This window comes from Capsicum annuum, chromosome 8 (assembly GCF_002878395.1).
Source record: "Capsicum annuum cultivar UCD-10X-F1 chromosome 8, UCD10Xv1.1, whole genome shotgun sequence".
Lineage (NCBI taxonomy): Eukaryota > Viridiplantae > Streptophyta > Magnoliopsida > Solanales > Solanaceae > Capsicum > Capsicum annuum.
In genome coordinates, this window is record NC_061118.1 from 97,893,823 (window position 1) to 97,919,727 (window position 25,905).

General features: G+C 31.8%; 1 protein-coding gene and 1 long non-coding RNA gene across 4 annotated transcripts in view; both read right to left on the reverse strand.

Annotated features, from left to right (window-relative positions):
- Positions 1–4,665, reverse strand: part of LOC107838825 — a 12,086-nt gene extending 7,421 nt beyond the window's left edge. The window contains exon 1 of the long non-coding RNA XR_007044114.1: positions 4,181–4,665. This is a non-coding gene — a long non-coding RNA (uncharacterized LOC107838825). The remainder of the gene's footprint in view (positions 1–4,180) is intronic.
- Positions 4,666–11,036: 6,371 nt separating this feature from the next.
- On the reverse strand, positions 11,037–14,408 carry LOC107838824 (cytokinin riboside 5'-monophosphate phosphoribohydrolase LOG8). 3 transcript variants are annotated; one of them, XM_047395779.1, is made up of 9 exons: positions 13,818–14,272; positions 13,666–13,694; positions 13,511–13,568; positions 13,101–13,198; positions 12,981–13,011; positions 12,260–12,359; positions 12,115–12,185; positions 11,898–12,041; positions 11,037–11,347 (listed from the first exon to the last, which is right to left on the reverse strand). In XM_047395779.1, the coding sequence occupies exons 4-9, from the start codon at positions 13,148–13,150 to the stop codon at positions 11,261–11,263; spliced, it is 483 nt and encodes a 160-aa protein (XP_047251735.1). In that variant the 5' UTR covers positions 13,151–13,198; positions 13,511–13,568; positions 13,666–13,694; positions 13,818–14,272; the 3' UTR covers positions 11,037–11,260. The 3 variants fall into 3 exon arrangements, with proteins under 3 accessions (XP_047251735.1, XP_016537532.1, XP_016537530.1); XM_016682046.2 differs by having other exon boundaries at positions 13,511–13,694; positions 13,818–14,331; XM_016682044.2 differs by having other exon boundaries at positions 13,511–14,408.
- Positions 14,409–25,905: the final 11,497 nt, after the last annotated feature.

Sequence of the window (25,905 nt, forward strand, 5' to 3'; positions counted from 1 at the left end):
CCCCCCCCCCCTTCCCCCTCCATATATACCTCGTAATACTTATCTTACGTTATTACAACTTCAACAACATACGCGTGTCTACATTGACCCAATATGATATATTTATTTCCTCAATAGTATGATATATATCAACGTATCATTTAAAATATTTTGATATATAGATTCAGTTATTTATCTAGATTTCGATTGCTGCATACGTCACTACACGGGATATACGTATATATACATATATTCAATTGTCTATCAGCTTTCAAATACGTACTATAAACATACACGATTTTACTACCCCATAATAATATACAACTTATTTCAAAAATACTCAGATGAATTATCGACTAGTTTATCTTATGTCATTAATATACCTTCACTATATAATATGTATATACTATATATATGCCTATACATACACACACATATACACACTATCGACTATATCAAGTTCTAAATACGTACTATATATATCACATACGTACACGAGTATATTATCCAATAATATAATCTGACGTATTTCATATATATACTCTGATGAGTGATCGATTAATTATATTTGATTAGCTTAATTTTATATATATATATATATATGAACTTTTGAATGTGTATATATCACATCCACAAGTATATTACCTTATATATAATAGAACACGTTCATTATATTCTGATGAATTATCGGTTATATATTACATTATTATGACAACAATAGTAACATCATATCATTATCTCAACGGTATGATATATATATATATATATATATATATATATATATATATATATACACATATTCATTATACAAAGATTATGCATGTTTAACGTCATTTAATGTATATACAAAAAAAAAATATTTATTTTATATATTGAAACATAAATAAAAGATAAAAATTATGTTTAACGTAATTTGTTTATTTTATTTGATATATTTTTAGTGTAATTCTTTCACAAAATTAAAGATTGATTGATTTATTATTATTATTATTATATTGGTTATCTACTACGTGTGATCAGTGTAATTTTAAAATATATATATATATATATATATTAGATTATATATATAATTATTTTTTAATAAAAATAGTATATATATATATATATATATATTTATATATATACATAAGTGCTTGATTTTTTAAATTAATTTTATTTTTTATCTTAATTAAAAAAACGAACACAAGTGGTCGATTTTTAAAAATTATTTTCTTTTTATTTAATAAAAAAAAGACCACAAGTGTTCAATATTTTAAAATAATTTTTTTATTTTAATTAAAAAGCAACCATAAGTGGTCGGTTTTTAAAAATTATTTTCTTTTTATTTTAATAAAAATCAACCACAAGTGGTCAATTTTTTAAAATAATTTTCTTTTTATTTTAATTAAAAAATCGACCACAAGTGGTCGGTTTTTTAAAATACTTTTTTTTATTTTAATTAAAAAGCGACCACAAGTGGTCGGTTTTATTTAAAAATATAATTAAAAAGTATTTTTAAAAACCGACCATATGTGGTCGGTTTTTAAAAATATTTTTTAATATTATTTTTTAAAATAAAATCGACCACAAGTGATCGATTTTTTTATTTTTTAAAATTTTTTATTTGTAAAATAATTAATAATAATTATAAAAATTATTGAAAGGATGTTTTTGAAATTTTAAAATACAAAAGCGACCACTTGTGGTCGCTTTTTTTTAATGTTTTTTTTTAAAATATAAAATCGACCACTTGTGGTCGATTTTTTTTACCACATTCTATGATGGATTTTTTGTGGTCGGAAATCCTGAATTTTTTAGTAGTGTGTGGGGACTACCGTTGTGGGATATTTTCTAATTACAGGTGACGTGCGCTTAGGGTGTATTTTGTATGTCTTGTTTTCTACTTTGTTTAGTCGACTTATGATACCGACTAAGTACAAATGGATCGTACTGACTCCATTGTACCCTTCTAGTGCAGATTCAGGTTCGGATGCACCCCGCGATGCTTGATTCAAGCGATTATTGGAACTTTCAAGGTAGTGGTTGATTTTCAGACATCTGAATGTCCTCTACTATCTTTCTTTATCATTAGACTATGTTTTTACTAGTTTCCAGAGACAATGTTGTATCTATTGGATTTCTTATGTCTTTTTTTTTTATTCAAGTTGTATTATATATGTTCTTATATTATTGACATCAGGTTTTGAGAGTTATGGTTGCATTATGGTTTATGTTTTCTTCCGCATTTGTTATACTTATATGGTTCGACTTTGTTCTAGAAGATTTATCTTGGGGATATTTCTGTCTTTTTTCTCTTTATATATCAGTTGGGTAATAGGCTTATTTGTCAAGGTACGTCGCGACAAGTGCAATCATAACCTTTGAATTTTGGGTCGTGACTATCGATATTCTATTCACCCTGATACAACTAAGATGTATAAAGATTTGAGGTTGCACTATTAGTGGCATGGTATGAAGAGAGATATGACAGAATTTGTAGGTCATTGCCTATGTTATCAGCAGGTTAAGGCGGAACATCAGAAGCATGGTGGTTAGATGCAGAGGTTGCCCATTCCCTAGTGTAAGTGGAAGTGGATCATCATAGACTTTGTTATTTAATTGCCTCGCACCTCCCGTGGTTCAGATGGTATTTGGGTCATTGTCAATCGGTTGACAAAATTGACACGTTTCATTCTTATTCAGATGTCCTTCAGTGTTGGGAGGTTATCCCGTATCTATGTTCGTGAGATAGTTCACCTGCATGGAGTGCTTATGTCTATTATTTCATACCTAGGCTTTATGATCCCTTCTAGCTTCGAAACAGATTTTCAGGTAGAGTTGGATACTCAAGTGGATCTTAGCTTTACTTTTCACCCTTAGACCAATGGGCCGTTGGACCAGACTATTCAGGTTCTTGAGGATATACTCTTAGCCTGTGTTATGAACTTTGGAGGTCAGTGGGAGCAACACTTAACTTTGGCGAAGTTCGCATATAATGATAGTACCATTCCAATATTGAGATGACACCATTTAAGAAATTATATGGTAGGCGTTGTCGATCTCCGATTGGTTGGTTCGAGACCTCAGAGGTTAAGCCCCGTGGTCCTAACTTGCTTTGGGCGTCATTAGATAGAGTAAGGGTGATTCACGATAGGTTAAGGCCAGCTCAGAGTAGACAGAAGGTTTATGCCGATCATAGACTTCGTGCCTTAAGATTTGGAGTTGGATATCGGGTATTCCTCCGAGTATCGCTCGTGAAGGGTATGATGAGATTTAGTCCTTAACAATTTGATTTTCGGTTTAACCAATAAGAAAATACTCATAAAATAAAAGTAATAGTAAGTAGTAACTAACATGAAAAGAAATCGAATATTAGTTGCAACCAAAAATCCTACATGATGTGTTTTAATTTACAAAAATTTTCAAGCTTTAACTAAATGTTGTTAGGAGAAATTAAGAGTTTGTATAAGTGAAATAATAGATTTATTAAATTGTAGAATATATATATATATATATGTGTGTGTGTGTGTGTGTTTGTGTGTGTGTGTGTAAGTAGGTGTAAAATAGTAATTTAGTATATTCTAATCGAGTTATCGATTTACTCAAAAATTTAATAAGAAAAAATCGAAACCGGATTAATAACCCAATAATTTTTTTTATATAAAATCATTAAACATTGTTAACCCAAAAAACCAATAACAATAAACCAATAATATTTTTATCAATTCATTTTATTTGTCGGTTCAATTTTTGCACACACCTATAGTAAGGCCAAAATTATTAAATTATATTTTTTTAAAAGTTAACGATAATGAGTTAAATTTATTATAAAGAACTTTAAAAAGAAAAAAAAAAAAGCAACAAACTTAATATCATAAACCACAACGAAGATTAGTCTTATGAAATGAAATGATGAAATAGGTTTAGCAAATTATTTTAAATGTTACTTGTGGAGTATCATATCATTTTTCAATATAAAATTAAAAATTCAAGTGAAATTTATTTTTTTGATAATCTAGAAAAATTAAATGACTTTGTGTGATAAAAAAAAAAGACTTTGATATGATAAACTTAAACTTAGATGACTTTTATATGCTATGAATTAGAAAATTGGTTTTTGCAGAATAATTTCCAAAGTTAAATGACTTTGATGTTATGAAAAATAGAAAAATAATTGTGTGATAAACATAAATTTGAATGATCATGGGTGAATTTTACTCACATTAAGAGCTAGTTGTTGTCGTTGTTAACCGTTGATCTCACCTCTGTTAAAATGCATTCTCCCCATTTGAATTGCTTTCAGCAAAATGCATACTCATAAAGCTCTACCTCGGTTCATATCTGGGTTCGATAGTCCAGGAAGGTAAATAATCGGAGTTGTTCTTTTCTTGCTTAGAGATTGGAAATTGCAAGAATAAGTTACAGTTGATCATCTCATCAATTTTGTTAATTTGTTGTTATTACAACACCAATACGAGGGAGAGCAGAAGAAAAGAGGGAAATGAGAATTGAATCTAGAAATTTGGCAGATAGACAATGAAGTCCCTTCAATTAATGGTTATTGGTGTGTTGGACAGGGCATTAACGACAAGCAAAAACGGGGAATTCAATTCTTTTTCTTATAAGCATGAAATTTCCAAAGGCGGCGACCTATAATTCGAAGTTCGATGCATAGTGGATCCGTTCATATGTTCTCCACTTAAATCCTCCATCCGTTTCATTTTAATTGATCATCTTTCTAAAAATATTTATTTCAATTTAATTCTTTTTTTGATGAAATCAATAAAATTTTATTATGATCTTTCAATATTATTTTCAATATTAAATAATTAAATAAAATATATTTACTCAAATTTATACTTTTAATTCATAATTAATAAAATTATTTTAATAAAATAAATTTTTATTAAATAATTTTTTAAAAAATGTATCAAGTTAATAAAAATAATTAAAATGAAACGGAGGAAGCATGATGCATGTGTATGTGGCAGAGCCTCTTTAATATTTTTTTCCTGAATCTTTATTCTGTTGATTTTAATGCAATCGAGATGCATTGATTCCGCCCAATAAAAGAAAAAAACAAAACAAAGAGAAATGTTTGAATTGGGTCCGACTTAAATTGTCCTATGAATCTATGATTATCCTAGCAAGAATCAGGGACCTACACTAATAAGGGGCCAGCATTTACACTTTGACAGTCAACTCAACTGTCAATTTTAACTTCTTTTGTTTGTTGATGAATAGTCAATGGCTTTTCGATTGCCGTTTGGGGTCCAAACTTCACCAGCACTAAACATCTTTTCTAACAGCTTGGAGTGTTCATATATCATCAGACCAAAATATTCCCTCCACTTTGGCTCAAAAATCACATTGAAGGACTGCAAAAGGCTGAATATTGCACATATAGAATTACTTATATAACTTCTACTCCTAATATATGTAAGTGTGGATAAGCTGTTGAAGCAGATTGTTTGTGGACGAAATGTTTGCTTGAGCAGCTGTAACAGTAATGTTATTATATCATCTTTAATTAATTATTATAAGTTATTTTTGTATTTGAAAATTAATAATATTTAATTAAAAAAGTAAAGTAGATATTTATGATGTGTCTGTTTCAGCTGTTTCAATCGTGATTTTACTATATCATTCTTAATTAATTATTAAAAGTTATTTACGTATTAGAAAATTAATTATATATAATAAAAAAAGTAAATAGATATTTATGACATGGCTGCTTCAACCGTAATTTTACTATATCATTCCTAATTAATTATTATAACTCATTTACATATTAAAAAATTAATAATTTTTAATTTAAAAAATATAATAAACATTCATGACATGTCTTCTTCAATTGCTTCAATCGTGATTTTATTATATCACCCCTAATTAATTATTATAGATCATCTAAGCATTAAAAAATTGATAATATTTTATTAAAAAAAGGTAAAATAGACACAAAATTCTATGTTAACTCTTGATATCTTAAATTAATTTGACGACTTATATGGAGTTCATTTCAAAAACATTTTACAAATACTTTTTATAGTAATTTTATTATATCGCTTCTAAATAGTTAGTCGTTGATGTATTAAATTAACTTGACGACTTATATGGAGTTCACTTTAAAAAAAAAAATTCACAAGTAACTTTTATAGTAGTTTTTTACATCACTTCTAGATAGTTATTATAAGTCATTTAAGTATTAGATAATTAATTATTATAAGTCATTTATATATTAGAAAATTAATATTATTTAATTAAAAAAAGTAAAATAGATATTTATGCCATGTCTGCTTTAGTTGTTTCAATCATGATTTTACTATATCATTTCTAATTAATTATATAAGTCATTTACGTATTAGAAAATTAATAATATATAATAAAAAAATAAAATAAATATTTATGACATGCCTGCTTCTGTTGCTTCAATCGCGATTTTACTATATCATTCCTAATTAACTGTTATAAATCATTTACGTATCAGAAAATTAATATATTTAATTAAAAATATACAATAGACATTTATGACATGCCTTCTTCAGATACTTCAATCGTGATTTTACTATATTACACCTAATTAATTATTATAGATCATCTAAGTATTAGAAAATTAATAATATTTCATTAAAAAAAAAAGATAAAATAGACACAAAATAATAAGTTAATATTTGATGTTTTAGATTAATTGGACTTGATGTTTTGGATTAATTGGACGACTTATATGGAATCCACTTAAATTATTTTCCACAAATATTTTTTATAATAATTTTATCATATCGCTTCTAATTAGTTAACCATTGATATTTTAAATTAACTTGACGACTTATACGGGGTTCACTTATAAAATTTCACAAGTGACTATTATAGTAATTTTATTATATCACTTCTAAATAGTCATTATAAGTAATTTAAGTATTAGATTATAAATAATATTATAAGGATAACATAGATTAAAAAAAATAAAAAATTAAAAATGATCGGATAAAGTACTTTGCAATATTAATATCTGTGTCAAAAAAAGGTATGAAAGTAGTACACCTATTGAGATCTAAATAATTAGATTCAAATAAAAAATTAAATAAATAATTACGATGTAAGATCTGAGAGATTAAAATATCAATTTTTATTAGGTACAATTAAATGAAGCATAAAAAACATAAACAAGGAAATTAAATTTTAATTTTCTTAACAACTTTTTCGTTTCGGTGATCGACATGCTTGTCGACCACTATTTGCTCCATAATTTTACTATGTCACCCTTAATTATTATATGTCCTTTACGTATTAGAAAATTAATAATAATTAATAAAATAAATAAGTAAAACAGACATTTATGGCATGTCTGATTCAGCTGCTTCAACCATAATTTACTACATCACCTCTAACTATAAATCATTTTAAGAATTAAAAAGTTAATAAATTTGACAAAAAAAAAAGTAAAATAGATATAAAATGATTAATTAACTCTTTATGTTTTAAATTAACCTTAAATCTTATATAAGACTCACTTCAATTATTTTTACAAGTATTTTTTTATAGCAATTTTGTTATTTCACTTCTAATTAGTTATTATAAGTCATTTAAGACATGTCTGCTTCGTTACTTCAATAGTGGTATTTGCTTAACTCTCGAAATTATATTGGTGTCACTAAAAATAAAATAGAAGAAAAAATATTATAAATTAAAATAATAAAATAATTTACTTCATTAAAATTAGAATAGAAGAAAAAATATTATAAATTAAAATAATAAAATAATTTATTTCACTGCTTTTATAAAAATTTTAAAAATTAAAGCTTAGCATGTTCGCCGTGCTGATTGCCACTAGTAGAGACTACAAATTACAATCACATAGGATATGAATGCAGAATAATTAAAATCTCATCAAACTGGGTTCACTAGCAGTAGCGATCCAATATGGGTCTGGGAGAAACCTACAGTTCTAGGCTCCAACTCTATATATGTATGTAAAACGTGTAGAGTTAGCAAGCATTTGACGATATATTTTGGGAGTGGATTTTTAAAATTCATCTCCAAATATCTGTTTGGCCATGAAATTTTATCTTATTTTCAAAATTTGATCTTTGAATACTTTCAAGCTCCCAAATACTAACCCAAATAAGTTTATAGATTTTTGGGATTTTCCCTCACAAAACTTTAAACTTTTTTCAAGTAAAATGCATGTCCAAACAAAACTTTGAATTCCAAAAATCACAACTTAAAAAGAATAAATTTTCAATTTTCAATTTAAAAAATCTATAGCCAGATGGAAGCTTAGATATTTATTTCAGAACCCACCCTAAATACTGAATTTGACAAGGTTGACTGGTTTTTATGAGATCAGTAGGAAATGAAAAAGACGAGTAATAAAGATGTTGCATTCATAACTCAAAATGTACCGACCCCTAAGCATTCTAAAAGGCATTAGTGGGTGTTTGAATTAGCTTATATGTCGGTCAAAATAACTTATAAATTAGTTTTTGCTTATATTGCTGTTTGGCAATTTCTGATATAGCTTTAAAAAAAAGTTATTTTTGGCTTTTTTTAAGCCAAAAACAAGAAGCAGCAAATAGGTGCTTATTTTTTTTGAAACTTTAAGTTGACCATTTAAATTACCACTCTGTCCCTTGCAATTAGAACTTATTTCAATTTTACCCTTGCCTAATTCTCCTTTTTACATTCGGCACACTTCATACACCACACTTTCAATTCTCTAAGAAAAGTAAATGAATAATTTAATAAGAAGTAGTTTTTTTTTGTTGGTTAAAAGAAGTAGTTATTATATCCTCCACTTTGCTAACTTCTATTAAAATTAAAAATTAAATGAATAATTTATTAACCTCTAATCCACTGTCTAATTAAATAGTAGGTATACAACTTTCCAACTATATTAGTTATAACGCACTGATATAATCCAATTTTAAGTGTTAACCTCAAAAAATAATAATACAACTGCGATTTGTTAACTTTTATGTGTTGCCAAATTGGTAAATATAATACTACTATTTTAATAAAATTCACTAAAACCCACCACTATTTGTAATTAAATTGATATGATTGCTAATGATATTTGTAATGCTTTATGCTTGTACTAATTGAATATTTTTCAATTTTTGTATTTATGACGAACTTAACTCTAGCCATATTAGTAACTCTTTTATATGAAACTATTTATCTATTAATGTAATTATAATGATTAGGAACATATATTTTGCTTAATGATAAGCTCGACATATATATTAATATTATCCTCGAAGGTTAAAAGCAACAAGTCCAGTTTAATAAGAAAATGGAAGTGTCGTAAATTGCACCTTAATGATACGAAATCTTAACGTAATCATGAAGAAACAAATAATCTTTTAATATAAAACTATCTTTTTCAAACACAAACATTCAACATTTACACTCTTAAAAAAAATATTTTTTTAGCGCACAAATTAATAGTCATTCATGAATTTTTTTTTGATATATATATATATTAATTTTAATTTGAATCATTTTAGCAATAAAAATTAATAATAATCAACTCTATATATTATTAACAGCTATAAGGGTATTTCAGTCATTTTAACCAAAAAAAAGTGCTTAAAAACATTATTTACCAAACACATCAATAATTTTTTTTCAGTTTCAGCACTTTTATCCAAACACTTAACTGCTTATTTTTAAAATAAGTTCAGCACTTTCAAAAGCATTTTTAAAGAACTTTTTTTCAGCCGCTTTTTTTTTAGCTTATCCAAACGGGCACTTAATAGCAAATCAAAATGCTGCCACGTTTACTGAATAAAACATCCACGTTACAGAACAACTGAAAGTGACATGAACATTAATACTCAAATGAGAATTGACCCCCCAAGAACTTCATCTGTGGAAAATTGCATGTGAGCTGCAGTAGGCAAATCCAGTAAGGAGAAGAACCACACATCCTTCACAAGAAGGCTGCCACATGAACGTTATTCTAAACATTTGACGGCTGAGTTTGGGTTATAGGTGCTTCAACTTGTTCTACACTCCACCACCTCTATCCCTCCCACCCATCCATCTAGCTCCTGTGCTCACAATCTTTCCACTTGTAGTACTAAAAGAGGTTATTGAATTATCCATGTACATGCCCTCTTCTAGCAATGTCCCAATGCCCTCTTCTAGCAATGTCCCAAGCAATTACTGGTACTTGCTTGCCCCTAACTTTTAAGTCATTTTGCTAGAAGAATGTAAATGTAATTATAGTAGAGGCCTTCAAGTCAACAAAGTTCAACTATGATGAGCTCTTCGCTTTCAAACACCTCAAGAACTAAGATAGTTACTCATTTCTAAGGCATTTCATAAATGTAATGACATTAATTTTTTTTGTTTTACATGCATGGAGCCTAATCATTCAAATTTTTAATGCAAAATACTGAAATCAAACGGATGAAGGACCTAAGAGTAGGTTACATGACAGTTTTATGTTTCTCGGATGGTAATTTGAGTACAAACACAGCAATAAACAGAGAGCTTTTAGCTAAATATCCTACAAACACAGCAACAAGCACAGAGCTTTTAGCTAAATGTTCTCCGGTTTTCAATGCTCGACTCTTTCAGCCTCAAAAAAACATACTTATTTCCTCAAGGTTCCCATGTCCTTTTAATTAGTTGCAGGAAACAAGCACCGCTCAACCAATTTGGAGGCTTACAATCTCGGGATAAAGTCTCATCCGTCTCCAAGGATTTAAGGACACAAGGGTAACTTTAGCTTTGGAAGGCAGTTGTAATTTTATAGGAGAGCAACCTTTGAGTAGAAGAAGAAAGGTTCAACTAATGACAGAGTTCCATTAGTTGAGCTTTACTAACAGGTTTCCACCACATAAAATTTCTAAAAACAAAGCAATGAACTTTTGACCATGAACTTTTATGTAAATGGAGTTTCTTTTACGGAAATTCAAACTATTATATTTAAACTTATTGGGACAGAAGGTTCCTTGTACAACCTTCCTCATTGGTGAGAATCTAGTATTGAACCTTATAAACTGCCACCAAGTTATGTAGTGCTGAGTGCTTCTTTGAAAAGAATAGTGTTAAAGGTGGTAACAGCCTAATTAATCACAAAATATTGCATCCATAGACCAATTTATAAATCAATGTTAACTTATGCAAAACACCAAGAATGATCGTACTAAATGTAACCGCAAAGAATGACAAGAGTAAACAATGATGCTTTATATGTGGCTCCACCTGAATAAATTTTCATCCAAGAGTTAATGATAATGAATCATATCAGACTTCTATTATGGAGATTGTCCTAACTGGAGAATGTGTTTTGTCATGGAGACTTTTCCCCTGGATATGCCAACTCCTCCATGTGCCAGCTTTCATGGGGAGCAACATGGTCATGTGAAGGAGTATATTGCTGCAAATTGACAAACAAGATACGACTCATCAGTAAAACACGAAAATAACAATAATTTGATAACAGCACTCATATAAAAAATGAAGGTAGACAATTAGTAGTCAATTCCTGCCAGAACGATAAAACTTTACACATTTTAACATTAAAGAACTAGAGACCGCAAGAGAAATGAACAGAAACCAACAGTAAGAATATTTTCTATCTTCCATAAAACAGGTGAACCAAAAGTACGGTCCTAGCTACAAAAGATATCATTCCCGTAGCACATAGTTAAACATTGTTTTATTTTCACCTTTAACTGGTAAATCCACGAGAAGAGGTAACTTTGCAGATAAGAACTCGGTAGCTGGAACATTTAAGGACTATTTCCAGAAAACAGTAATAGTATATTAGCAGTATGTATCCCTTATGTCAGTCAAAGCTTTCTGTGTTGAATAGATTTCTTTGGAGTAAACTAGTGAAAGAAAAGTACCAACCTCAAAGAATGATTGAATCGAGGTATACCTTTAAACATAACAAACAAGTACAGGAAATTAGCTAAAGTTAGTACCTCCATCTTGCTTAAAAGCTCTCTGGCTGTAGGAGCAGCAAGAACAATGTCACGAGCCCCAGGCTTAATGAAACCTTCTTCAACACCATTGTCAAACAGTGTAAGCAAAGAGTTGTAATAACCCTCAACATTTAGCAAACCAACCTGCAGAAGAGGTTAAGATGGTGAAGATGTTGCAAGAAACAAAAGAACGATATGACTGTAATGCTATATATACTGGTTTTTTGTGAATTCCAAGCTGTGCCCATGTTATCATTTCCAGAGTCTCCTCCATGGTTCCATATCCGCCTAAACACAATAAAAGAAATTTGACAAGTGTCTGAGAGCATATGAATCTCAAATGTACTCTTATAGATACTTACCTGGAAGTGCAATAAAGGCATCAGCCTGACTAGCCATTTCAGCTTTCCGCTCATGCATGTCCGAAACAATCTTTACGTCACCAACACTTTCACCTGATATCTGTCAGTGAAACTCTCAGGTTGAAAGTATAACTATTACAACCAAGACAACATCACAAAATGCAAACTCAAAGTTCGGACAGAAAAGAAAATTATTTTTTACTATCAGATGCTGCACCACACAAACATTCCAATTAACTGTGAGAAAAAAGTGCTTTCTATGAAAGAAATCATTTTTCTTTTGGGGGGAAATAAAGCTATAAATGAATTATTAATCTGCAGTTTATTGGGACAATGTATCAAATGTTCATGTTTTTACTAATTTCAATGTGATATGAAACTCGGATAAATTTTTGAATCACTTTGGTACTTCAAAGCTATCATTAATTAGGGATATTGTACAAAACCATTTCATGTCAGATGACAACATTTCAGCAAAAGAAAAACTCCAAGCAAACAGAATATACGATAATAACAAATTGGGGGAGAAAAGAGAGATTGTAGCTCCAAAAATTGTGAAATTTGAGTTCAAATTTTCAGCAAAAGAAAATTCCAAGTAAAAGAAATAGCAGCAATATAAAAACAATTCAAGCAACTTACCCCACCAAACAATCAAAGAGAACAAGTAGATGGAAGCTCAAACAAATTGTGAAATGTGAGTTACAAATTAATGTCCATTTACCTCAATAGGCACAAGAGCTTTCGGGATGACCCTGCATGTTCAAAGCAATCAAGAATGAGTTGAAATCCTACAACAGACCCAAAAAGTAGACCTCACATACCATTTTAATAGTTGACTTACCCAAGGACATGGCATCCTCCCTCATACACTTTCTGAGAAATCAACCCCATCAATCCAACACTTCCACCACCATAGACCAAGTCAATCTTCCTACTTACCTGCAAACAGCATTATCAAAGTCAAATCGAACACCAAAAAGACTAGATGACTTAAATCAGACACGTGCAAAGCCAATTCACTTTCATTATTATGGGAATCATCGCACTTCAACCATGGTTAAGATAGTCAATGCCTACTATCTAGGAATGTTAATAGAAGAAACACCTACAGTATAACCAAAACAAAACAAATTTTGCAAGAAAACCGAAGTCAAATACTTCAGATACACTTATCCCAAATTGACCCAAAGCTGAAGTCTTTAAGGATAAGAAATTGAGTCAAACAAATTCAAACCAATAATGAAGACTAACCAATTCATTCCCCAACTCAATAGCAGCATCACTGAAGACTTTCCTGTGGCCAGGATTGCTTCCACAGAAAACACAAATTATTTTGAACTTGCTTCTACTATTGCTTTCCATTGAAAATATAATTTTTTTTGAATTCAATCTCCAAAAGACCTCACCTTTAACAGTCTCTCTGTACGGCGCTGTGCTGTGTAAATGGGAATATGAAGAAATAAAAATAAAAAGGAAAAGACTGAGAGACAAACCAAAAGTAATGGACAATCTAGATATTTATTTAGACTGATGATCAAAAATTAAGAAGACGACATACGATCAAGAAATCAACTATGTATGATGTAGGGAGAATACATAGACGCCCCCACAGCTTTTGGATTACTAATTTCAGTCTATGAATAATTAATAATTATGAATACTCCTAGTAACAAAAATTAAGGGCGAAAGGTACTACGTATCACGGAGAGGAGACTCCGGTAGGGATAACAAGCAAAAAGAAAAAGGTGGAATTTTAGATGACAAAACTCCCACTAATTGAGAAGGACAAAAGTAGTCTTTTTATTAAGGCTACTTATTACGCCTCTAAATTTTCTACCCCTGCAAAATAGATACCCCTCGTGTTTCAACAATTTTAGACCATCCTTTCCCCGCATGAAGGTACCCCTCATGTCAAGATCTCTTTGATAAAGTAGGTTGATGTACACTTTGGGCTAGTATGAATTCCTGGATTTGAGTAGCTTTTAAATTTCAAGAGTAGAAAATATTTTGAAGTGTTGATGCTCAATTAATGAGGAATATATAAATAATTAAAAAGCATAGAAAAGAGTTGTCTTTTCATTAAGGCGGCATATAAACTCACTTATTTTACTAAGAACAAAATCTTTTGAAGGAGGAGTTGAAAAATCATAGACATTCAAAATCTCTAACACGGGTCATTAAATCAAATAATTTTTTTGAGCCACGTGTCTAAGGGTTTCAACTAGGTCAAATTGACCCGATAAGGCTGAACCATTTAGGGACTAGATCGGTTTAAATCGAAAATAGTTAAAGGGACCAGGCCGAGGGACGGGTCAGGGGCAGGCCGGCCAGTCCTTGTATCCAATCAACCCAGCCCAGTACTAAATCAAAGCTAGCCCACAATGCACTGGCCTAGACCAACCCGATATATAAAAAATTACTACATCCACATGTTTCAAAATTTGTCAACTTTTTTCAAAATTGGACCGTTGGTAACTGCTACATAGTTGTTTGACCTAATGATAAGTTTGGAAAAAGTGGGCCCAAATCAACCCAAAACCTGCAAAATAATATTTTTAATACCCAAGTTTAAAAAGATTCATTTTAACTCATTTTCACTTGTTAATACTTACTGACATTTCATTATTCTTTTCCTAACGATTTTCTCATTCTCTCTCAGTTTCTCTCTTAAAGTGTTATAGTTTTCTAGTAATTTCTACTTTATTATTTTGTAATTAACAACATCAAGTTGAAGTTTCCAACTTGTGGGTACTAAGAAAAGTTCGATTAATAGAGATGGTATAAGTAGTAGAATGTATACTCATATGCCTACAGTACACTACCTAGTGAATAGGAAACTTTAGGCCCAGGAAACTTATGGTATAGAAGAACGGATTAACGTTGAGGAAGAAGCAAATGATGATGATGATGGTGGTAGTAGTGGTAATTTTAGACCAAAACAATGATGAAATATCTAATAAAAATAATAAATAGAGTAATACGCAGAAAACAACTACTATCACGACCCAAAAATTAAAGGTCATGATGGCACTTGGCACGAAGAGTCTTGACAAGTAAGTCTATCACCCAAACTGATATGGAATGAGAAAAAAACATCAAAACCAAGGTAAGACCCATAGAACAGAGTCAAACACACACACACACATATAGAAAAAGCAAAAACATAATTAAGATACCAAACAAAATTTCAAAATTTGGTGTCACGGTGTAAGAATTAACTAATACAACTCGAAGTCAAAATACATAGGATATCCCAAAATTAGCAAAATCTGTCTCCAAATACAATAAAGCCATAGTCTAGATGAGAAAAGATAGTAGCCAACTTCGGATGCATAGATCAACTGTTACGGGCTCCAAATATCGCCTCTTTCAACTATCATAAGGTGCATTCGCACCTAACTTTACACCAAAAGGGCGCGATAGGGGTGATGTGCTAGCTTAGTGTTAGCACATTTAAGGCTTTTAACTCAAAATAATTGTAAGTTCTTAAGTAATTATTGTTGTTTTTTATTATATTTCATGTGATATTGCAGCGAAATCGAGATGCATGGAAACCTATGATAACTAAGTTAAGAAGGACAAGTTTTAACTGAAGCAGATAGGAAGATGTTAGTTGACGACTTGTCTGATCAGTCGTTAACCATCTGATAAGTTATCATAGCTGCCTGTCACCCATAAGCAGAAAGCAAGAAATGGGGAGAATAGTTGACGACCTAGTCTGATAGGTCGTCAACTATGCGATAGGTTGCCATAGGAGGGCATCAACTATCTGATAGGTTATCACAGAAAGTCGTTAACTATCTGATTGGTCATCACAAGAGGTCATCAACTATGTGATAGGTTATTAGACTAGGTCGTCACTTGTGGGCAGTATACAAGAATCTGAAGGAATTGTTGACGACTTGATCTGATAAGTTATCAACTATGTGATAAGCCGTCAGATAAAGTCATCACCTAATGTGCAAAAATTTTGGGTTTTCAAATTTCAAATTTTGAAAGTTATGGACATAAGTAGCAGCTTTTAGGGTTTCATTATTATTTTGCACTTATTCTAAGCAGCCATTTTTGACATATTTTTCTATAAATTTTTGAATTAAGTTTTTGGGATTATTACTTTGGTTTTTGGAATTCTCTTGTGATTGGGAAATAAGAACAATCTTATATCTTAATTATTTGTAAGTTAACTATTTCTGAATTATGAATCCAATATATATTGTTTCTTTCTATATCACGAGGAACTAATCCCCATAACCTGAGTTGTAGGATCTATGAGTTTGGCCTTGTAAATTCGTCAGTTGAATAAGATTCGAAGGATTATAGGAATTTCTTAATAATTCTTCTGTTATGTATATTATCTATTGGTTGCAAACAATAGATTAAACCTTACAATTGGTTTACTTGAATTAACAAATCAATTTAAAAGGAAGTGAATTATCAATGGGTATTTGAAAATATTAAATTTCCATCTAATGGTTAATGCTGTAACAAGGTTAATCAACCCGAGATAAGATCAGGTTAAGTATACAAATTTTCTAAGTATGAGAAAATTAGGTAATCTAATATCTAAATAGGTTGAAAGACATTTAGATAGATCATTGATAATGATAATCTGTTGTTCTTACATGTCATGAGAATCTTAGGTTACAACTAATGTAAGTCAAGTGTCAATACTCATAGTGAACACAACTCTAGTTTCTCCATATCATTAATTTGAAACATTGAAGTCTCAGTTGTGAGTTACTAAAACAAAGTGAGTAGTAAAAATTGTTTGAATTATAAAACCCCTCATTACATCCGGAAACCTTCGATCAATAGTTTATTAATAGTCATACAACTTGGTTAACACAGTATTCCCTGTGGGATTCGAACCTAACCTAGTTGGGTTCTATATTTGATGAAGACCGCTTACACTTTTAAGAAAGTTGTAATTTGGACGTATCAAATTTTGGCGCCGTTGCTGGGGAATATAGTTTTTAATTAAGTTTATGAGTGTTAATTAACATTTGGTCAAGTTTCCTAATTTTAATTTTATTTGTTATTTTTGTTCTTTGTAGGATAATTGTTGTGTATGCCAAGTACAAAGAGTTTAAGAGAACCATTACTACCCTTCCACCTAGAACCTCATGTTATTTGAAGAATAGCTGAGCAACAAGAAGCCGAGAGATTAGCCGCTCTGGCTAATGCTTAATTAAATAAGCAAAATGCTGGTTACCTAGGTCGAGAATGTAATCCAGATGATGAGGACCTGGGATATGATGACTTGATAGATTCAGCTAACCAAAGACGTGTAGAAGGTGTAGCTGCACTTATGAACAGAATTGTAAACAAAAATCTCCCCTTCAGAGTGAGACCAGATAGCCAAACTGTGAGTTTAATCTTGAAGATGATGAGGATGATATGGACAGAGAGGGTGCAATTAGAGCTATTATTCCTCCACCATTAGCACCCGGAGCTTAGTTCAACATTACAAGCACCATTATTCAGCTACTTCATCTTAAGGGACTGTTCGGTGGACTTTCGGATGATGATCCAAATATTCACTTAGTGAACTTTGTCACTCTTTCCAAGTCTTTTGATAATTCAGGAGTAGGGTAGAATGCAATTTATCTGCATCTATTCCCATTGTCTCTGTCTAGGGAGTCAACACTATGGCTGAATGGGTTAACTCCTGATTCTATAAAAAACTAGAGGCAGTTGAAAGGAGCTTTCCTAGAAAGGTTCTTTCTGCCATCCAAGATATTACAGTTGAGAAATAAGATAAGTAACTTCAGGCAGCTTTCGATCCAAGCTTTTCATGAGATGTGGGAGAGGTTCAAGAAGAAGCCGATATAGTACCCAAATAACAAAATAACTGATATACACTTGATGGAGACTTTGTAGAGAGCCTTGAATTCTATCACAAAGCCGGTTGTGGATAATGATACAGGTGGAGCATTCATGGATCTTACCTTTCCTGAAGCTTCAAAAATTCTTGATAAAATGACTAAATAGAGTAGAGCTTAGCATACCAGGGATTCAGAGGTAGTGAGCTCTACAATGTTTAGTGGTATGTCTACGGAGCAATGAGAAAAGAAGAAGAGTGTGACCAGGACATGGTGTACATAAAGACCCAGATGGACTTGCTCACTAAGAATTTGCTATCTAGAAAGACAAAAGGTGAAAGTCATTAGGTCATAGAGTAGGGGAGCTGAGTTTGATTCTAAGGAGGTGAATAACTATCTGAATAACCAGGGGGTTTATGAGGAAATAGCTAAGAAAACCAAGGTCGTAACTACTATGATAAAGCCGGTTATAAAGACTGTGATCAAGGAGATTAGAAGAATAAAAATGATAGAAGTAGATTGTATGTACGACCTGGGAACCGTGATAATGCTGTGAATAATTTGGGTAAGATATCGAGGAGGACATGATGGCCAAATTATTGAGCGGAGTATAGTGCTAGAGTAAGGGAGATAAAGAGCGATTGGTCATCCTTGAGTCAATTAGTTGACTCACTCTCTTCTTCTATAAAGTAACTAGAATAGGAGATGAATCAACTTTCAACAACGTTCAATCAGCGGAAGAGTGGAACACTGTCGAGTGATACCGTATAAAATCTGAGAAATGACAGTTCTTGTATGGTGATTACCATTAGAAGCGGTAAAGTATTGCCTGGCCCTTCTATGGGCAAACAAGTTATAAATGATGTGGTGGACCTAGATGTAGAAGAAGAAGAAGAAGAACATCCAGCAGAGTGTGAGAAATTAAAAGAAGCAGAGGCTTTACCTAATCAGACCAAGGTTAATGAGTTAGAGAAAGGTAAGGGATAAGAAGGAGAGAGAATTATTTCTACAATGCCGAAACTACCACCTTCATTTCCACAAAGATTAAAGAAAAAAGCAGATGAGGGTAAGTTTAGCAAATTCATGATATGCTAAAGTAGTTGACAGTGAATGTGCCTTTAGTCGAGGCATTAGAGCAAATTCTGAGATATGCTAAATTTATGAAAGACCTGGTTACGAAGAAAAATATAGTTAGCTATGAGCCCTTGGACAATGTCCATCATTGTAGCACTATTGCTACTAATTCATTAGTGCAGAAAAAATCTGACCCAGGAGCATTCACTATCTCGTGTACTATTGGAGCGGTTAGCTTTGGTAAGGCACTTTGTGATCTTAGAGCAAGCATCAACCTTATGCCATTGGCGATTTTCAAGCAGTTAGGTTTGGGAACTCCTAAACCAACTACCATACGACTAATGATGGCAGACCGGTTAGTGAAGAGGCCTGTTAGGATTATACATAATGTACTTGTAAATGTGGTCAATTTTATATTTCCTGCAGGCTTTGTAATTCTTTATTAGGAAGTAAACTTTGAGGTACCTATAATTTTGGGTAGGGCTTTTTAGCAACTCGGAAAGTATTAGTTAATATGGAGCTGAATGGGCTGAAATTTAGGCTCAATGATAAAGAAGTAAGCTTTGATGTTCGTCAATCCATGAAGCAACCAACGGAAATGAGTGCAGTCTCAGTTATTGATGTTGATTATGAAGATGATCCAGCTAATCAAAAAGTCAAAGGAAAGAGAAAAAAGAAGCAAGAGTGACAAGCAAAAGAGGATTAAAAAGTAAAACAAGAAAAATGAGAGAAAAGAAATGAAAGAAGCAGTGAGAGCTAAAGTTGTGGAATACTCTACTAGTAGACCTTCAAAACCTGTTGGGGAGTTCTTTACTCCACCAACCACTACTATGGATATGTCAGTGGAACCTGATGCCACTGTTAATATTCTTCCCACTAACGATGAAGCATCATAGTCAGCAACCCATGATTCAAGCACTTAAGGCGCAACAAGTATCTTCTCACCCTTGTTTTTTTGTATGATATATTTTGCATTGAGGGAAACATATGTTTTTATTTGTGGGGGTGGAGGTACTTGCAACCTCGAGTGTATATTGTCTGTGTTCTATACCCTTGAGCGCTACCCTAGAGAAACGACATGTTTAGGTTTGATTCATTCTAACAAATGACGATCTATCGAGTGAGGGATATAGAAGCTAAGGCAAGCAATCAGTACACGAATCCCTTCCTCTAGAAGGAGTGAACTGCAGACTTGGTTAATCACGTAATCGTTGTGGAGTGCTGTAAGTGCACAAACTTAGCCAAGTTAGCGAGTGTGAGAACAAGAATTCGAGCATTCACTTTATCGAAAAACAGACTGACTCTCTAAAAAAGTTTATTTGTTTATTATTTATTTTTATCTATGTGTTATGTATGCATGAAGAGTAACATGTGACTGAGTAGTAAGTAAAGTATTTAATTGTGATTTTAAATGTTAAAATGATGTACACACCAAAATTTTTGATTATGAGATTGACTGCTAGGCGCATGGGAACCATTTCTATCTTTAAAAGTAGGCAACATTCGTTGCTTGAGATTGAGTATTTGCTGAGGTCTGCATAATTCAATGCCATGAGAGTGAGATTTTGATATGAATATGTCTTTATTGTGTGCATACATCTAGAACTTGCCCAAATCATTCTGTTAGGGTACTAAGTAGTCAGCTGAGAAGTGATCACAAACCATTTTTGAGTAGTGATATCAACCGTTAGTTATATATTATATTCCATCTTGATCCCTTTTTGTGCCAATAAAAATACTTTCTTTGTGTCAACAACTTAACAACCATTTTTCACAAGTAACCTTATTTTAGCCAGCTCTCTTTTTGAACATGTTACATACCAACTTAGGAAAATCACCTAAGTTGAGAATGTCTACATTAGAAAGGCTGATGATTAGAAGGTGCTGAAGATATTGAGAAAGTTGGTATATTGATATTGATAAGAAAAAACAAAAACTGAGCTTTATTAATTTTGTAATAATAATGAATAATTGATGTTGAGTGTAATTGCTGAAAAAGATACAAAAATTGATTCAGGGGAGGATGCAAGGAAATAAGTGGTTGTAGTCAGAGTTGTGTAAGCGATAGAAGAGAGGCGAAGTCATAAATCCTAAATTGACCTTCCCTGCACTCAAACCTTAGATTCAAACTGAAAGAGCCCTGTAGTGATCTTAGTTTGAATACTAGATGAACTAAATAGAATGGTAAGGCCAATCTTAAGGCATTGTAGGTGCATAATTTGAACCTTTCTTCTGAGAGTGAGCATTTTAATGTATGGTTCCTATAAGCATAGAGAGTTATATGGATTTGGGAACTTCTTTCTTATTTGTTAGGGCATGTGAATGGTTGTGGAACTTTCTAAACGTTTGATTGAACACACTAAGTTTAGGTAGGGTTTTTTTGTTTGAACTTTGTGGGTGGTATGAAATCTTAATGACGCTTGGCGGAAAAAGATCACATGTTTCTTAATGGGTACAAAATAAAAGAAAAAAATGCTAATCTTTACATTGATGCTTTTGTTGTGTGCATAATATTGTGTTAGTTGCTTGAGGACAAACAAATGTTTTAAGTTGAGGGTGCTGATGTGCTAGCTTAGTGTTAGCACATTTAAGGCTTTTAACTCGAAATAATTGTAAGTTCTTAAGTAACTATTGTTCTTTTTTATTATATTTCATGTGATATTTTAGGGAAATCGAGATGCATGGAAACCTATGATAACCACGTCAAGAAGGATAAGTTTTGATTGAAGTAGATAGGAAGATGTTAGTTGGCAACTTGTCTGATAAGTCGTCAACCATCTAATAAGTTATCACAGCTGGCCGTCACCCATAAGCAGAAAGCAAGAAATGGGAAGAATAGTTGATGAACTGGTCTGATAGGTCATCAACTATGTGATAGGTCGTCAACTATCTGATAGGTCATCACAGGAGGTCGACAACTATGTAATAAGTTATCAGACTAGGTCGTCACCTGTGCCCAGCATACAAGAATATAAAGGAATTATTGACGACTTGATCTGATAAGTTATCAACTATGTGATAAGCCTTCAAATGATGTCATCACCTATTGTGAGAAAATATTGGGTTTTCAAATTTTGAATTTTGAAAGTTACAGATATAAGTAGCAGCTTTTAGGGTTTCATTATTATCTTGAACTTATTCTAAGCAACCATTTTGACATCTTTTTCTACGAATTTTTGAATTAAGTTTTTGGGATTATTACTTTGGTTTTAGGAATTCTCTTGTGATTGGGAAAGAACAACAATCTTATATTTTCATCTATTGAAAGTTAACTATTTCTGAATTATGAATCCAATGTATATTGTTTTTTTCTATATCATGAGGAATTAATCCCCATAACCCGAGTTCTGAGATCTAGGAATTTCTTGATAATTCTTCTGTTATGTATATTATCTGTTGGTTGCAAATAATAGATTAAACCTTACAATTAGTTTTCTTGAATTAAGAAATCAATTTAAAATAAAGTGAATTCTCATTGGGCATTTGGAAACATTAAATTTCCATCTAATGGTTAATGCTGTAACAAGGTTAATCAACTCGAGATAAGATCAGGTTAAGTATACAGATTTCATAAGTTTGAGAAAATTAGGTAATCCAATATCTAAATAGGTCGAAAGATATTTAGATAGATCATTGATAATGATAATCTGTTGTTCCTATATGTCATGAGTAGGGATATTCTTGGGTTTGGTTAAAAACCAAACCATACCTTAAACCGAACCAAACCGATTAAAAAAATTGACGTTTGGTTTGGTTTGGTTTAGTTAGATTTGGTTTTAAATTTAAAAAACCGATGCTATTTGGTTTGGTTATGGTTTATTTAAAAAAACCGTGAAAACAACCAAACCGAACCAATAATTTTTATATATATATATATACATATTATAATTATTTATATATAATTTATAAATAAAATATAAATATTTTATTAAATTTAATCTAAATCTAAATTTTAATCTATGTCTAGCCCAACCAATACTTTAGCCCAATTGCCCAAAGCCCCAAACCAAAGCCCAATTCTACCTACTATTACTAATAAGTTAACCCTACGGTCCCTACCTCACTTTTTCTACTTCAGATCTCACAATACGAGTTTCCATGGTCCCTGGTTTAAATGGTGGTTTTATGTCTCCTTGTCTATTCAATCGTTTCCCTATATGATTAGCTCACCTAGCTAGTCTTTAAAGTAAACAGATAACTCAAATTTGCCCAACTCTGTCTCTTCTTGCAGTACACTGCAACAGAATACAAAGCTCTGTATTACAATGTACATGTATGTGTTTGTATGTTGTTGGATAATCTTAGTGCCTACAATACAGAGCTGGTGCTTTTCATCTGAATGTTGATTTTGTTTAATGTGTTTGTTCTGATTTTTAAGAGTTTATAGTGTCATTTGTCCATTACTGTACAAATATTTCATGAGAAACTGTTCAATGTGATACTCTTTTCTATGGGTTAAAAAAAAGTGTTTATTCTAGAGATGGTTGGAGTAGGCTAGTCAATTACCGAAAAAACCAAAAAACCAAACCAAACCAAACCAAACCGATAAGAACAAAACCAACGGTTATTTTCTTTTGTGGTTTGGTTTGGTTTTAGAAATTCAAAAACTGACTAAATTAGTTTTGGTTATGGTTTTAACCACTAACCGATCCAAACCGACCCATGAACACCCCTAGTCATAAGAATCTTAGGTTACAACTAATGTACGTTAAATGTCAATACTCATAGTGAACACAACTCTGGTTTTTCCATATCATTAATTTGAAACATTGAAATCTTAGCTGTGACATACTAAAACAAAGTGAGTAGTAAAAATTGTTTGAATTGTAAAACACCCCGTTATATCTGAAAACCTTCGATCAATAGTTTATTAATATTCATACAACTTGGTTAACATAGTATTCCCTGTGGGATTCTACCCCAACCTTGTTGGATTCTATATTTAATGACGACCGCTTACACTTTCATAAGAAAATTGTAATTTAGGCGTATCAAGGGGTGAGTACGGTCCACTTGTAGTCAGTAGGCATTATAGACTGACTAAGTAAAATAGAAAATAAAGCATACAGAATACACACTATGGGCACGCCACTTACAATAAGAAAATGTCCCAAACGGTAACCCACACCGTTTTCACTAATAGTTTTACAATTTCACATATGCCATACACAATACAACAAGGAAGCACTAGTATACTTATATTACACATACAAATAATAAGTAAGTAATACACATAGATGAATCTCATATCAAGGAAGATAATACAACACAAAAGAGCACAAGGTATGTAAAATGGGAAGATACCATGATAATGATGATGATGATAATGCACGAGGTCTTCACACAACCTTCCTATACACCTGCCGAGTTGTTCCCTCAAGGTAGGACCCGTGGAGGGGGTTGGTCAACCCACATACAATCCATATCCAATACTATATTCATATATCCTCTCTAGCTTATCTATCGATAGAGGGTTCTAGCTTATCTATCGATAAAGGGTTTTAGAGATGTCACATTTTTTGTTAGAAAAAAATCAATATTTCCATGGTGATACCAATGTTTCATGAATGTATATGATATGAAGATGTAATGCTCACAAACAACCAGAATGAGAATTTTAATATCCAATCAATATACCAACAAAGTGAGCCAAAAATCCACTTAATATTCCAACCATCTATGAGAACCATCATAATCCATATGCCAATAAAGTAAAATACACCAAAATATATCATTGATACCACATTAGGCTTTTCAATCAAACAAGATACAACTAATTTCACATACACAAGGCCGACAATATCATATAAGACCCAACACTGTCACACATAACAAATAACATTTCAAAACCATTAATTAGTAATAATGTAGGCCCCCACACGGGCAGGACACAAAAATATAGTCATTTTCATGATTGGTTCTCATACTTTAAGCATGATTTTGTACCAATATTAACTACCAAATCTAGTCTGAAGAAAGTTAAGCCATAACCTACCTCGAATGCCAAAAAATAGATCGAACAACATTCTACACGGAACCTTTCCCTCATGAATGGACCTGGATTCAACTAAAACATACAAATATAAAATCTATGCATAAAAAAAAAACCAATGATACCTATATTGACTATATTTGAGTCGGGCTAAAAAACAGACCCCTGAAATATTTTTTCAAAAAACAAGGATAGAATTAAAATTTTAGTTCAAAACATATTTTTCACGATTGAATATTTTTCACGATTGAAGGAACTCATAGGAGAAAATCCAAGTGAAAACGGAGTGCTTTGGTGTATAAATTAAAGAAATGATAATTTGGGCCTTTAGGACCAAAATCCCTAAATTCCACCTTTAAGTCCGCGCTTAAATAAGATTTAAATGATAGAATTGAAGAAAAGTGGTTGAAATAGGAGTTTTTGAGCTTACCCAAGCTTGGAAACAGAAGAAAATGCTCAAAAACTCGACCCCAAGCTCCAAGTATACAAATTATTTATACCAGGTGCTGCTAAAGCGGTCAAGTGGCCACTTTAGCGGTCACAACTAAAGCGGTCAAGTACCTCTTTAGCGATACCCGCTTAGCGTGCCAGTCCGCTAAAGCAAACAATGGCCACTTTAGAGCCCTCTACTAAAGCGTACGAGGGTAGCTAAAATGACCTTGCCTAGCTGGTAGTCATTCATTAAAGCAACCAATCCTACCACTAAAGCGTCCAAAGTGCCGCTTTAGCGGGTGCACTAGCTATGGAGACCTAGAATT

What these genes read in the sequence shown, in the direction of transcription:
- LOC107838824 (XM_016682044.2), bottom strand. Translation starts at nt 13,621, where the DNA reads ATGGAAAGCAATAGTAGAAGCAAGTTCAAAATAATTTGTGTTTTCTGT. An exon ending in TTGAGTTGGGGAATGAATTG is followed by an intron (nt 13,199 to 13,510) that starts GTTAGTCTTCAT and finishes TGCTGTTTGCAG; the next exon opens with GTAAGTAGGAAGATTGACTT. An exon ending in TTGGAATTCACAAAAAACCA is followed by an intron (nt 12,042 to 12,114) that starts GTATATATAGCA and finishes CCTCTTCTGCAG; the next exon opens with GTTGGTTTGCTAAATGTTGA.